The 15,830-nt window shown below is 35.9% G+C and overlaps 1 protein-coding gene across 1 annotated transcript in view; it reads left to right on the top strand.

Annotated features, from left to right (window-relative positions):
- The window catches only part of KIF11 (kinesin family member 11), a 45,859-nt gene that overhangs the window by 18,687 nt on the left and 11,342 nt on the right, over window positions 1-15,830 (top strand). Inside the window, exons 11-17 of the mRNA XM_040485867.1 lie at window positions 3,298-3,385; window positions 4,977-5,165; window positions 6,046-6,253; window positions 6,992-7,164; window positions 9,460-9,585; window positions 10,082-10,240; window positions 12,661-12,767. Coding sequence (XP_040341801.1) covers window positions 3,298-3,385; window positions 4,977-5,165; window positions 6,046-6,253; window positions 6,992-7,164; window positions 9,460-9,585; window positions 10,082-10,240; window positions 12,661-12,767 — 1,050 coding nt within the window. The remainder of the gene's footprint in view (window positions 1-3,297; window positions 3,386-4,976; window positions 5,166-6,045; window positions 6,254-6,991; window positions 7,165-9,459; window positions 9,586-10,081; window positions 10,241-12,660; window positions 12,768-15,830) is intronic.

Below are 15,830 nucleotides of genomic sequence, written 5' to 3' on the forward strand. Positions count from 1 at the left end.
TGCTTAACTTTAGTAAAATGTCAAAACTGGGAAATTGACATTGGTGCAAAGTACGTGTTTAATTCAATGCCATTTTGCTCATTTGTGGATTCATGTAGTTCTGCAATTAAGATACGTCATATCCCACCATTACAAAGATCTCCCTCTTGCTGCCTCTTTGTAGTCATACCCATCCTTTTTCCCCAGTAGTCCATAACCTCTGGCAACCACTAATCTGTTCAGTTTTTAAAGCCCTGGAATAGTTCAAAGGAAATCTACTGAAACTTTATTTAGAAACAATAACAACAACAGGTTAAACAAGGAGCAGAAGGCAAGTGGGATGCTAAGAATTTTAAGTTGAAAATTCCTGATAGCTTGTATCCTTGAAGGTGTTAAGGAGGGTGATTTTCACAGGGCATTGTTTTTTTTAAAGCTTTTTTTAATGTTTATTTATTTTAGAGAGAGAGAGAGAGAGAGAGAGAAACAAGCAGGGGAGGGGAGAGAGAGAGGGAAACACAGAATCTGAAGCAGGCTCCAGGCTGTGAGCTGTCAGCTCAGAGCCCGACGTGGGGCTCAAGTTTGTGAACCACAAGATCATGACTTGAGCAGAAGTTGGACGATTAACCAACTGAGCCACCCAGGTGCCTCTCACAGGGCATTTTTCAAAAATTAATGATAAAAGGTATTTAGGGCTAATTGATAATAATGCAAAGCATCTTGGTATAATCTTTTACACAACTTTTTTTTTTTCAGGTAATACATGTATGGTTACATTATGTGATCATTGTGATAGCATATAAATCATTTAATTAAACTCATTTTCTTCCATAGTATTCTTAGTTGTCATAATGCACTATGCCTTCTTGATTGGCTCATACATTATGAATACTCAAATTTGCATTGTATGGATATCACAGGCTATTAAACAGTATTCTTTTATTCTATGTTACCTTAGTTTTGTGTAGTTCTTTTTTTATTTTTAATTTTTAATTAAAAAACATTTTTTTAATGTTTATTTGTTGAGAGAGAGAGAGCGCACGTGCACGAGCCATGGAGGAGCAAAGAGAGAGGGAGACACAGAATCCAAAGCAGGCTCTATGCTTTGAGCTGTCAGCACAGACCCTGATGCAGAGCTTGTATTCATGAGCCATGAGATCATGACCTGAGCCGAAGTCGGATGCTTAACTGACTGAGCCACCCAGATGCCCCATATTTGGTTCTTTCATATCCTATACCTACTTGGCAAAACATTTTTCCAAAAATCTTTTGCAAATTTACACTTAGTTCTTAAATTTGGTATTTTTTATTCTTTTTTTTCCTGTTTATCTGGTTTTCAGGTATACTTCTCTATTGTACGTACTATTTTATTTTTCAATTGTTTACTTTATGGGTGTCTCTATTTCTACCACTTTATATTTTTTACATATTAGTTCTTATTCAGTAACCACTTTTTATATTTTAAAGTTGGCATCACAGTGCTTTTGGTTAGAAAGCCCAGCTTAAACTGTCTTAAAACAGCAAGGGGTAGAATGAGCTTCAAGGTTATTTAATCCAGTAGCTCAAGGATCCTTTCTGTTTGTCCTCACTCCTGTCCTAAGTGGTGGCTTTCTCCTAAGCCTGGCTCTTCATCAAGGATGATGGTCAGCAGAGCGGCTGCTGCTCTCATTCATGTCTTGTGTGGGTGAGAGGCTACCTGGCCTATAACCATCAAAACTGGAGGCACATCACTTATTGATTAGATTAGTTCTGAGTTGTATCCGTATCTGAACCAACAGCTGTCAAAGGAGTTGAATTTCCCCGATTGTCTTGAGCCAGTCAGGCTTAGTCCTTGGATCTGGGAATGGAGTCACATTCCCTCCACACAGCTTGGGTGCTGCACAGTCAAGAGAGGGTCCTTTCCCAAAGGAAACGTGGATGCTAGAGATGGGTGCTTAGTAGGCAACCAGTGAATAAGTGGTTTTGTCATGATTTGCTCATGTAGGATCTTCCGCTGTTAGTGGTCAAACACTGGACATTATAGACTGTCTAATTTGCTTACCTTCTGTTGACCATCACTTTGATGTATTTTAGATTAAGAAATAACTTTAGTTATAAAATTATAAATAATAAATAAATTTTTAGTTTGTCAGTCCCATGATTAAAAAGATAGTATTTGCTCTCAATAAACATGAGGCATAATCTGAAACAATGTTCCTTCTGAAAATGCTTTTGGAATTACTACACTGTAAGTCAGAGGAGGATTATGAAAGCTGAAGCCAACATTTAAAATAGGATAATGCTTTATTTAATGGATCTTTTAACACTATGTCAAAACTATATCATCCATGAAATAATGTTGCATTACCTCATGTACATTCAGTATAAGGAAAGCATTTCAAATATCTCATTCACATTAAAGAGCTATTTCCAGTAAAGAACTAACATAGTTAATGGAAAGACTGTCAGAATTAACTCTCCTCTTATATGTCAGTTCTAGCTTTTTCTTTAATCACCAATATCGTTAGCTAATAATGTGAGGAAATTCACATTCACAAAAGTATCTTTGTCACTTAAGCACAGTGTGGAATAGAAAATTGTTGGTAGTTATGAAGGAATGAGGCTACAAAAGATAGCATTCACTTCTGAAACTTGCTAATGCTGAAGAAATCAGAGACCCATTAAAGTGAACCAGAATCATCTGATTCAAAATGTCAATAGTGCTGAGGCGGGGGATCTGTGTTCTAGAGGATAACCCTTCCATCTCATGAAGATTTATGTGGTGGTGTGATGGTGGTGGGTGTTGGGGTGTATACTGGGGTTTGTGTGCAAGAGGCAAAAGGTATAATTGTTCTGTATATATACTTTAATTCACTTCTCCAGTTTTTGCCCCTTATCTCATCCCTTCCTCCGGTGACACCTGATGCCTTCAAGCCCTAAGCCTTTCTTGGATTCTGTGGGTCCTATTTATACGCCATATTCCTGATAGCAGCCACTTATGTTGTATCCCCCTGCCCCCACCTGTACTTTATGTGAGTTATAGTCCTTTGTCAGCTTTGTAGCATCTCAAATTTTATATATACACATGCTTTTTTCCCTCATAGGTAGGGATTCTCATTTTCAAAATGGAGATCACAAGAAGAATAGCCCTTTTATGAAACAAGGACAAGGAATCCATTTGTGTATTGTAATTTATATTTATTGCTTATTGACACTTAGGCATCGTTATCATAATGATAAATGGTAGAGATGATGTAGAACTGCCACAATTGTGTTAAAATACATTTTAAAGGAATTAAGAAAAAATATTAATTGCTAAACTTATATTAAACTTTATTTTAGAGCCATGAGTGGAAAACTAACTGTTCAAGAAGAACAGATTGTAGAATTGATTGAAAAAATTGGTGCCGTTGAGGAGGAGCTAAGTAGGGTAAGCATTTAAAACGGTATTGAATGTTACATGGGAAGCACATATTAAAATTTCAGAATGTGAAGGACCTGATATTTTTACTTTTTTCTTTCTTTTTTTAAGATTTTTTTTTGAAAGAGTGCATGTGTGCACAAGTAGGGGAGGGACAGAGGGAGAGGGAGAAAGAGAGGATCTCAAGCAGGCTCCATGCCCAGCGCAGAGCCCAATGGGGGCTCAATCCCATGACCCTGGGATCGTGACCTGAGCCAAGATCAAAAGTCAAGAAAGAGTCAGATGTTCACCTGACTGAGCTACCCAGGTGCCCCAAGATTTTTTATTTTTACTTTTTTAGTGTTTACTTATTTATTTTTGAGTGAGAGAGTGCATGTGAGCGGAGGAGGGGCAGAGAGAGGGAGACAGAGAATCCCAAGTGAACTTCGTCCTGCTGAGGGGCTCAAACCCATGAACCATGAGACCATGACCTGAGCCAAAATCAAGAGGCACATGCTTAACTGACTGAGACACCCCCCCCCCACGCCAAGGTTTTTTGTCTTTAAGTAATCTCTTCACCCAATGTGGCGCTTGAACTTAACAACCCTGAAACCCCAAGATCAAGAGTCACATGCTTTACTGACAGAGACAGCCAGATGCCCACTCCCCTTTTTTTCTTTACATTCTTCAAATTTGTACTGTCTTTGAAATCCTTTGTGTGCTTCATCTGTATATCTCAGTTGAGACAAGCCACATTTTTTCTTTCTTTTTTTTCTTTAACTAGTTAATTATTTTGAGAGAGAGAGAGAGAGGAGATGTGTGCACAGTGGAGGGGCAGAGAGAAGGAGAGAGAGAATCCCAAACAGGCTCCACACTAAGTGATGTGGGCTCGATCCCATGACTGTGAGATTCATGACCTGAGCCAAAATCAGGAGTTGGATGCCCAACCAACAGCTACCCAGGTGCCCTCTTTCTTTTTTTTTTTAAGTAGGCTACATGCCCAGTGTTGGGCTTGACCTCATGACCCTGAGATCAAGAGTCACATACCCTACCTGCTGAGCCAGCCAGGTACCCCCTCGTCTTTATTCTTTAAGATATTTTTTTTTTCTTGCTGACTCTTTGTCAGTTGTATCGTCATTTTACTGTCATCAATGATGAAGAAGCTGTTTGCCACTTATGTTAATGCAGCATTATAAGAAATTAACTGAATTGTGAGGTTTTATTATAAGAGGTAAATAGTGAAGACGGAGACATTTTCATTACTGTGTTTATCAGATGAGGGATGCAGATACTAGAAGAAACTAGATGTTGAATAACTAAGGTGGACAGACCTGACCATTCTGTGCCACACCTCACACTGTCAGTGCTGGAAGGAACCTGAAGAACTAACACCACTACACTAAACCTATTATTTCATCTCATGGTTTTTAATGACTTTACAGGCAGAAACAAGATATAAAATGTGTTAACCTACCTGTTAGCTTGTTACAACTTGTCACAACTTGGCATGGAAATAATTTGTTTAGTTCTTCTCACATTATATTACGAACTAGCCAGGTATCTCACCAACCAGTTGAGCATTGTGTAATTCTTAAAAAAATGTTTAATATGTTCTATTTAGGTTACAGAGTTGTTTATGGATAATAAAAATGAACTTGACCAATGCAAATCTGACCTGCAAAATAAGACACAGGAACTTGAAACCACTCAAAAACATTTACAAGAAACGAAATTACAACTTGTTGAAGAAGAGTATATTACATCAGCTTTGGAAAGTACTGAGGAGAAACTTCATGATGCTGCCAGCAGGGTTTGTCCTTTGTTTTGATTTATACTTGTGTTCAAGAAATTAGAGAATGGGTAGAAGTGACTTTGTTTGCTTAAGCATTAATTATGAAGTTCTATTTATTCACTCCAAGTGACATTTCTGTCAATTTAAAGAACACTGTTTTATTATTTCATCTGAATTTTCCTCACTAGAGTTGCTGACTTAACAAAAAACATTCCTGAAGTTTTGCAAATAGAGAATGATTTTAATATACTTTGAAGACATTTAGAATAATGAGGTGATACTTTTCCCTTTGGTCATGATTGAAACTAATCAGTCATAAAGAATTTAGCACCTTCTAATGATGGGAGATGTTGAAAGTATTTAATTTTTTATTAGGTGCACGTTAGAGGAAATAGTAACACATAATAGAAAAAAAATTGTGAGGGAGCATAATTACTGTATTAGGTTGGCAAAATCCCTTTTCCTTGCCTAGGTTGCTAGGTGAGGGGAAATTCTTGGGCAACTGGATAAATTAGTGTGAATTGAAAATGTATTCTGATACAAATGTCTAAAACTTACTGAGTTCTTTTTTTTTTTTTTTAAAGTTTATTTATTTTGAGAGAGAGAGAGTACCAGCTGGGGAAGGGTAGAGAGAAAGAGAGAGAGAGAGAAAGAGAGAATCCCAAGCAGGCTCTTTGCTGTCAGTGTGGAGCCCGACACAGGTCTCGTTCCCACTAACCATGGGATCATGACCTGAGCTGAAATCAAGAGTTGGATGCTTAACTGACTGAGCCACCCACACGCCTCAAAATTTACTAGCTCTTGTCAGGAGAAATCCGTATGTAGCACAGATATTTTCATTAGTCTGCTTTTGTGATACCCATCTTAATCAACATTTATTTTTAAAAATCATATGTAGTTGCTTACCACAGTTGAAGAAACTACAAAAGATGTATCTGGTCTCCATTCAAAACTGGATCGTAAGAAGGCAATTGATCAGCACAATGCAGAAGCTCAGGATGTTTTTGGCAAAAACCTGAATGGTCTGTTTAACAGGATGGAAGAATTAATTAAGGATAGCAGCTCAAAACAAAAGGTCATGCTAGAAGTTCACAAGACTTTGTTTGGTAAGTTTAAGCGTTTTTTTAAAAGGTTTAAAAAAAATGTTTATTTACTTTTGAGTAAATAAACTGAGTAAAACTGATCATTTACTATCATAAGAAACTGGGGTGACCATGTCAGTAGTCCCTCCGGTGCACACACTGGCTGCTCAAACTAGGGAACAGTGCTTTTCCCGCCTTTGAATTAAAACAAGTCTTAGTTGTTGTTTTTGTCTATTTTTTATAAAGTAAGTTTTAACCATACCCATTGTTGCTATCTTCATTTAGGAAAAAACTCCTAAGTATTAGTTTATTTTATATGAAAATATTATCTTCGCTATAGAAAATTCATGAGATACAGAAATGTAAAAATTTGTAAAAATCACTTAGAGTCTAGTCACTCTAAGCCAACCACTCTAAGTTTGGCTTATTGATTTGTAGTTTCTCTTTCATAACCTCTTCCACTTACTGTAGTACTATGATTACCTATAGCTAGAGATCAGAATAATTCTTGGCTTACTGTGAACTATAGTGATGGCTCTGCTACACTGACAAGCATATCGAGTGCTTGCAGAGTACTGTAGAATATATATATTTTCTATTTGATTAGATTTCCTAGCTTAGGTAGTGAACCATTTATTTTAAGCTTATTTGCTATTACAAATTTCCACAGCAAGTATATAAGTTTAGAAACCTCTTTGAAGTGGTTCTAACTGTATAAATATATTTATGTCAAAGTTTGTATCTTTTTTCTTTTTGGTATAGGTAACCTGCTGTCTTCCAGTGTCTCTGCATTAGACACAATCACTACAACAGCACTGGGATCACTCACATCTGTTCCAGAAAATGTGTCTACACGTGTTTCTCAGATTTCTAATATGATATTAAAAGAACAATCATTAGCAGCAGAAAGTAAAACTGTACTTCAAACATTGATTGTTAGTAAATCTCTTAAATTATTTTTGAAGGGTTGCTTTGCAAAGTCTTCAAAAACAATGTTAACTGCTCTTTCATTTTAAGCTTTATCAGAAATGGTGATAAACATAGCACTTTAAGAGTAGGTTTATATTTTTAAAGACAATATAAAGACCGTTTTTTTTTTCTCCCAGGAAGATTAATTTCCAAATGTATATAACCAACCTTTAAGACTTTTTTCACTTATATCTTGTAACATTAAGAGCAGGAGTTAATATGCCCAATAACTAGAGAGGGCAGGTTTAGCACCTGATGAATTCAAGGGACCCATGGGTTGTTAGTTGGTTCAGAAATTGGTAAGTCATCCTTTCCTCAAGGGTTCTGCAGTGGTCGTGCTGATGTTACAACTGACCCAACCAGAGGGGATATAAGATGGTTAATTTAAAACTACACTAATACAGGGGAGCCTGGGTGGCGCAGTCGGTTAAGCGTCCGACTTCAGCCAGGTCACGATCTCGCGGTCCGTGAGTTCGAGCCCCGCGTCAGGCTCTGGGCTGATGGCTCGGAGCCTGGAGCCTGTTTCCGATTCTGTGTCTCCCTCTCTCTCTGCCCCTCCCCCGTTCATGCTCTGTCTCTCTCTGTCCCAAAAATAAATAAAAACGTTGGAAAAAAAAATTAAAAAAAAAAAAACTACACTAATACAGAAAAGTGCAAGAAAAACAACCCCTAGAATTCTAGGAACATATATGACAATTTATGGGATCAGATCTGTATGATCAAGCCCTTCTGGGCCTTAACTGTAAGACTCTTTTTTGTAGTTCTATAGAAGCCACTCATCTAATTACACTTAGTATTACTTCTTTCATAGCTGATTTGAATAATACTCTTTATTTTGTAATTGTATGATTTACGTATGAAGTTCTTGGCCATATCACTTGCTTGGTTTTCTTCTTGGTGTAGGCTCTCTGCCTCCCTTTTAGAGTCTAACCTTATTATTATTGTTATTATTATTTTAAATCAGAGGAAGTGCTTTAATCAACATCTTCCAAATTTAAGCAGTACTAAAAAGATTAAAGAAACATAAACGAAATTAAAATATGATATTCAAAAGGAAACCAGAATTAATCTACTCTTGACATTCTCCTTTTATTTCAGATGTGGGATGGAGAATGCAATTAATCTGCATTTCCAATTGCTGCCAATTAGTGAATTTCCTAGGTGTTTAAGCTACTAAATAAATCACCTAAGACTTATTATATAATTTACAATGTAGTGATGATAGCTTTCTCTTCATTATTAATTTATTAAATGGAGTCTAACCATATTTGTTGAACATTTTCCAAGTAAATAACTACAAATGTTAGCTGACACTCTGCCTAGATTCAGTGCTTATATGACACTATTTGATATATTTCTTCATTCACCCAATTTGACAAAGTTAATAGATGCTCAGTTGGTACTAACTTTTGGGAAATTGATTCATGAACTAAATGCTAAGACTGTGTATTGATGTCTTCCTACCACGTTATATATGACTTTGTAAGCATTGCTTGAGTCAGCAGAGATGACAGCTGCTCCTGCAGAATGAGTTGGAATGAGTGTCATAGCTTTTCTTTCCAAAAAAATACCAGTAGCCTTTTTTTTTTTTTTTTAAGCATTCACTAATTATTTCTATTATAGCTCCTCACCCTGCCCAAGTGAAGGGAACTTAGGTTCCTTTTTGTAAAAGGGGATTTTTTTTCCTTTTTGTAAAAACCCTCAGTCTATGGTATATTCTCAACTTTCCATATACCTTGACAAGAACAAAAACTTTAATGAGTTCTTCAGATATGATAGCATGTAAGTCACCAAGTCTTCAAAGTTAATTAAATACCTCCAGCTGAAAGCCTGCCTTTGAAGGCTATTTGGTCTCTGCTTTTTTGACTAGTAACCTAAGCTTATTTGAAATTTATTTTGTTAAAATGTATTTGCTTTTTTTTTTTTTTTTAAATTCTTTATTTGCAATGCTGAAATCCTTAGAAAAGGATGGTCATTTTCCCCTCTTCTGAATTCTTTGGACCTCTATTGCGTTAGACTGTTAAGAATCTATTGTATGCTACATGACTATTTTCTTAATTACTATAGGTAGGAATAAGTAACTTATGATGAATATAAACTCTAGAAACAAATAGGCTCTGTAGGCTATAAAGATTAGACAATGGAAAGTTAGAATTTTATTCTGCATGTGTTAACAAAGTATTTAAGATACTATCATTAACCATTCAGGTTTATGAAAGTGAAAATATTTTTTTAAAAGACTTGTTTATTTTTAAAACCAGGATGTACTTAAGACTGACCTTCTAAGTTCACTGGAAACAACTTTATCCCCCACTGTGGTGTCTATACTGAAAATCAACAGTCAACTGAAGCATATTTTCAAGACTTCATTGACAGTGGCTAGTAAGGTAGCAAATGTTATGTTCTTAATTTCTCAAAATCAAATTGTTGTTTAAGAAAGAAATTCCATGTGTCTGTGACCACACTTGTCTACAATGCAAAAGCCATGGGTTGTGAGTTGGAATCTGGAGGAGAGAAGAGATAGGATGCTCGCTGCCATTGATGTGATCAGCAGAATCATGGCTAAAAAAAATGAGAGAGAATGATCTTCAGGATAAGTATTTGTTCACATAGTAGCATGTATAGCATGCTATCATGGGTGGGTAAAGAAGACATGCATATTCATGTATACATGCCTATGCCTAAATATGCATAAAATATCGCTGAAAGTGTTTAGCAGTCATCTCTTGGAGGTAAGAGTGGCATTGAGGTTCCAGGGGCTAGAGAGGAAAGACTTCTCTCTGCATACTGTTTTCTACCTTTTCTATTTCGAATGTGTTCCAAAAAAGACAAACTAAAACAAAAAAAATTTTAATTAAAAGAAACTGACTTTTTCCTTCAAAGATAGAAGATCAGAAAAAGGAAATGGATGGCTTTCTCAGTATGCTGTGTAACAGTCTACATGAACTACAAGAAAATACGATTTCATCCTTGGCTGAATCACAGAAGCTATGTGAAAACTTAACTGAAGACCTGAAGACAATAAAAAAAATCCATTCACAGGTATCTCATTTAGGTGATTTGGGGAGCATAAAAAGGAAGTTTTATAATCTTTAACTTGATAATCCTTGTTATGTAATCTGAATGCAGTAGAACTAATTTAAGAAATTTGAAAATACCATAGCCGCTCTTCCTTATAACAATAGTTAATACAAAATAATTAAGAATACTTTTCTTGATCAGTTAGTATTTCAGGATTTGCTACATTTAGAACCCTATACTAAAGCACAGTAAAACAAATAAGATAATCCCTTTATCACACCAAGATGAAAGATGAAACTATAGAAACATACATTTGGGGGTACAATTAGAAGGAAATGGTTACAATATTTGCAGTGAACATGTATCTGTAGCAAACCTGATAAATTGTTTTTTTCTATGGTAACATGGATGGTTATTCTTTTTCATAAATTATGCTGTGCTGTATCTTGCTATTTCTGTCTCATTGATGACAGACATTTGAATTGTAAATTAATACAGTTCTTTTTATTGATTAATTATAAATATAATTCATGACTTAACCTTCTTCCATGTAAATTGTTCTTCAGTGCATGAGGTTTTAAACCAAAAGCAAACCTCCAAACCAAGGAAGTCATAATCTCTGAAGATGAGATACAGGGAAAACAACTCCTGATATTCCTGAGGCCTGAGTAATGAGTGTGTAAAGTTTTATTAAATGAGGCCAGTTATTACAAGACAGAACTCTTTGGTCAATAAAACTATTGATATGACTTAGTGAGTAGTAATGGTTTCCTTTTCTTTGGAAAGTGAGGGAGAGGAAATTCATATCCATGTCACCCAAAAGGAGAAAAGAAACACATCCAAGATTTTTAGGCAAGAGTTAAAGCAACTTCAAAGTAAGATTATTCGTTTCCCTGATTGATAAACATGAAACTTTTTGGAGAAAGGATTAACGTCAGAAATTAGTGAAAGTAATAGTTAACATTTATTGAGCCACTCACTATGTGTTTATTCAGTACAGATACAGGTTCTGTTATTAGCCTAGTTTTCTAATGAGGAAACCAAGGGCTTGAAAGCATGAAAAGTATTTAGGTCCTCTGATAGTGGTAGTGGTGATTGTAGTACCTGAAAGGCATCTACCTTTTTTTTTTTTTCTTTTTTAAGTTTATTTATTTTGACAGAACGTGAGTGGGTAGGGACGGAGAGAGAGTGGGAGAGAGAATCCCAAGCAGGCTCCACACTGTCAGAGCAGAACCCAACACCGGGCTCAAACGCATGAACTGTGAGATCATGACCTGAGCCAAAATCAAGAGTCAGCTGCTTAACCAGCTGAGCCACCCAGGTGCCCCTGAAAGGCATCCACTTTTGAGTGGCTCTTCTGTGTGTTTCTAGAACACAGTCTTGCAATTTGAAATTGTAGCAGTTTCTCATTATGTCTGCATCAACTTGTCTAACTTTTTAGGCTTGTGTTCTAAGGTACATCAGCTTTTTATATATTAGCTGTTTTGAAATGTTTAAAATTAATATGCAATGGTTTAAACAGAAACAAAATACCTATGATCCAAAAAGTATTTTAGCATGAATGGTTTGACTTCTCTGGCTTTAAGGAAGTTAAATTTACTAAGTGAGCTATTTCTCAGGTATTCTAGAACTTGAGGTTAGCACTAACAACAATTATGTAAAACTCTGAACACCTATTTACATGCAGATAATTCTGATATATCTGCATTTTCCTCTACTTTGAGACTAATACAAATACTGACAGACTTCATTCATAATCGGTATTGGGTATGTGCTGTCAGCTGATGTGTTATTTAGAGATGTTGGCCAACTAATGGACTGAACAGTGAATAAGATTGCTGGGCGCATGTTCAGCTCTTTCTGGGTCTTTAGTGTAGCTTCTTCATATTGTATATTTAAGTCCCTGTCATGTTGTGTGCCTTATAAGAGCTCGCTTTTAAAGATGTCAGGTATGAGAAAAGTTAAAATTACACTTTATGAATATGATCAGGCCAGATTCTGTAAAATATTTCAGCTTCAGTAATTAACACTATTTTTGGACTGCTTGGCCCATTAGATGACCAGCATTACTTTTCCCTTCTAGTAGTGTTATCAGTTTAGAAGCAACTGGGTACTGTATATCTGTCAAAGTGCTTCTCATAACATAATGTGACATCTTGGTGTGTTTGCTTAGTTCTGAGGTACACTGAAGGTAACTTGCTACGAATTAATAGTTAAAATAGCAAAGTTTGCTAATTATTTACTTTTTGAAAAATCCCTTTAATATTATCCTTTTAATATCACTTCTGCTGTTTTCCTCTATGGGTGAGAGATGGAATTAAAGATCTCTTGTCAGGAATTTGTATAATTCTCATCTATGGGAAAAATACTTCCATGTAGTATGGAAGAAAAGTTCAGGTGTCGTAACTTCAACCTCTTCCTCTCCCACACCTTTCTTACAGGAACTTGACCAGCTAATCAGTCTTTGGGCAGAGAGATTCAGTGCCTTGGAGGAAAAGTGTGAAAACATCCAGAAACCACTCAGTAGTGTCCAAGAAAATACAGAACAGTAAGCAGTTTTTAATTCTCTTTATCTCTTCTCTGCCTAAAATTATTTCAGTATAGAAGGCTTCAAACAGTACAGATCTTATCAACCCAGTTTCTCATTTCTTTTTTTTAAATTTTTTTTTTCCAACGTTTATTTATTTTTTTTGGGACAGAGAGAGACCGAGCATGAACGGGGGAGGGGCAGAGAGAGAGGGAGACACAGAATCGGAAACAGGCTCCAGGCTCTGAGCCATCAGCCCAGAGCCCGACGCGGGGCTCGAACTCGCGGACCGCGAGATCTGACCTGGCTGAAGTCGGACGCTTAACCGACTGCGCCACCCAGGCGCCCCTCAGTTTCTCATTTCTAACATTTTATTGTTTGCTTTCTCATTCTCATTCCCTCTCTCACTTCCCTACCTCCCTGTGATATTGAATATAGAGAGATCTTTTCTGAACTAGCTATGCATAGTTTGCAGCCATGATGCGCACTGTCCCCTAAATACTTCAGTCTGTATTCCTAAAAATAAGGACATTCTCTTACATAATCGTAACACAATTTTTTTAAGCAGAAAATTAATATCAGTAATTCCTATTACCTAATATACAGACCTAATTCAAATTCTGCCAATTGTCTCACTGATGTTCTCTGTAGGAAAAGAAAAAGATTTTCCTTCTGCTCCAGGATTTAATCTAGGATCACACATTGCATTTGATTGTCATATTTCCTTTAGTCTGAGTAGTTCCTTAGTCTTTGTCTATAACCTTTTTTCAACAGGGTAGAATATTTGTCTAGTACGGTGTCCCTCAGTTGAGATTGGCCTTCAGGACTAGTTGTAGTTGTCAAGAACAACACAGTTGTGATTTCCTCATAGTTGTTTTCAAGATAGTTTTCCTTATCTTTAGTCTTTGGAAGTTTGATTATATATTTCTTTGAGTTTATCCTGTCTGGATTTTCTCAGCTTCTTAAATCTGTATACCCTTATGCCTTTCACCAATTGTGGAAATTTTTATCCTTTATTTGAACGTTTTCAGCTCCATATTCTTTCTCCTCTGCTTCTAGGAGTTTGGTGACACACATGTTAGATCTTTTATTATGGTCTCATAGGTCTCTGAGGCTATAGATATTTTCTTTGTTGTTCAGATTGAGTAAATTTTATGAACTGTCTTCATGTTCCTCTGTCATCTTTAACCTGTTGTTGAACCCATTCAGTGAAGTGTTTCATTTCAGTTATTAGAGTTTTCAGTTTTAAAATTTTCATTTGCTTCTTTTTTAATCTCTTCTTTTCTTTGCCTAGATTTTAATTCTTTTTTTTTCTCCAAAAGTGTTTTAGTTGCTCATTGAAACATTTTTGTAAGGCTGCTGTAAAATCCTTAACAGATTATTCCAACATCTGAATTATCTCATATCTCAGTGTTGGCACCTGTTGTCTTTTCTCATTCAAGTTGTGATTTTCCAGAATGGTTTTGATTGTATCTTGAACATTTTTGGTTTATGTTAGGAGATTCAGAATCCTATTTAAGCCATCTTTTTTAGCAGGCATTTACTCTGTTTAGGTTTAGTGTGAAGGTCCTGGCCCATTTTTGTGAGCTCTGGTTCCAATGACAATTTTATTTTTGGAGTTCTTGCAGTGTTACTCTGATATGCTTCATTTGGTGCTACCCATATGAGAAAAATTTGTTCTGCTTTTGATGGATGAAGTGTTCTATACAGGTCAGTTAGGTCAAGTTGATTGATAGTATTTTTTGAGTCATCCGTATCCTTACTGAGTTTCTGCCTATTCTATCAATTGCTAAGAGAGGGTGTTGAAATCTGACTACAATTTTAGATTTGTCTATTTCTCATCAGTTTTATCAGTTTTTGCTGCACATATGTGATGTTCTGTTGTTAGTTGCATACACATTTAAGGTTGATATGTCTTGGAGAATTGACCACTTTATCATTATATAGTATCCCCTTTTATCCCTGATCATCTTCCTTGTTCTGAAGTCTACTTTGTCTGAAACATATTAGTACTTAGCTTTCCTTTTATTGCTATTTGCATATAATGTATCTCTAATCCCTTTACTTTTGGGCTAAGTCTTTAGATTTAAAGTGGATTTCTTGGAGATAACGCATAATTGGGTATTGCTTTTTCATCACATTTAACAATGTATCACCTTTAACTGGTGTGTTTAGGCCATTCTCATTTGAAGTATTGATATAGTTGAATTAAAATCTGCCATATTGCTGGTTTCTTTTTGTTGCGTCATTTGTGCTTTGTTTCCTTTTATTCCTTTCCAAATTTAAGTTGAGGATTTTTACATTTTCATTGTATCTCTTCCATTGACTTATCATTTATACTTTTAAAATTACCTTTTTAATTAGTTTTTCTAAGATGAATAATACACATTTTTAAGTAATGTTAATCCATCTTCATATAATTTACTGTTTCAGGTGTAATCAAAGGACCTTATAGGATACATTCCCAATTTCTCCTCATCTCATATTCATTGTTTTCATATATTTTGCTTCTGTATATGCTATATACACCCTGTACACTGTTATGCTGATTGCTTTATCTTTTTTTTTTTTTTTTTTAAGTAGGCTATACACACAGCATGGAGCCCAGTGTAGGGCTTGAACTCACTACCCTGAGATCGAGACCCGAGCTGAGATCAAGAGTTGGTGCTTAACCAACTGAGCCACCTAGGCGTTCCCCAGTTCCCTATTTTCTTTTTTAATGTGGCAACATTATGTTACTTATGTGGCTCACATTATATTCTGTTGAACAGTGCTGCTCTAGAATCTAGCTATCACCTGTTTTACTACCTAACTCCTGTCATGTGTCTTCCAGTTCTGTTGATGATCCTATTCCTTATATCATGTCCCATTCTGAATTCTTCTTTCTAGATTCTAGATCTAGAAAGTTTCCCTACTTTTAATTCCTAGTCTCTAAACTTCAGGACTTCTGGCTTCTTCCATAGCTCTGAAGGGAATACTAGAGTAGGATTGAAATGGGAAGGAAACTATGATATACTCTTTAAGGCCTATGCAAGCCATTTTTCCTGTCTTCCTGACATTTATTCAAAATGTTTTTCAAAGTGT

Source organism: Herpailurus yagouaroundi, unplaced genomic scaffold, assembly GCF_014898765.1.
Source record: "Herpailurus yagouaroundi ecotype Mexico unplaced genomic scaffold, PumYag 163, whole genome shotgun sequence".
Classification (NCBI taxonomy): Eukaryota; Metazoa; Chordata; class Mammalia; order Carnivora; family Felidae; genus Herpailurus; species Herpailurus yagouaroundi.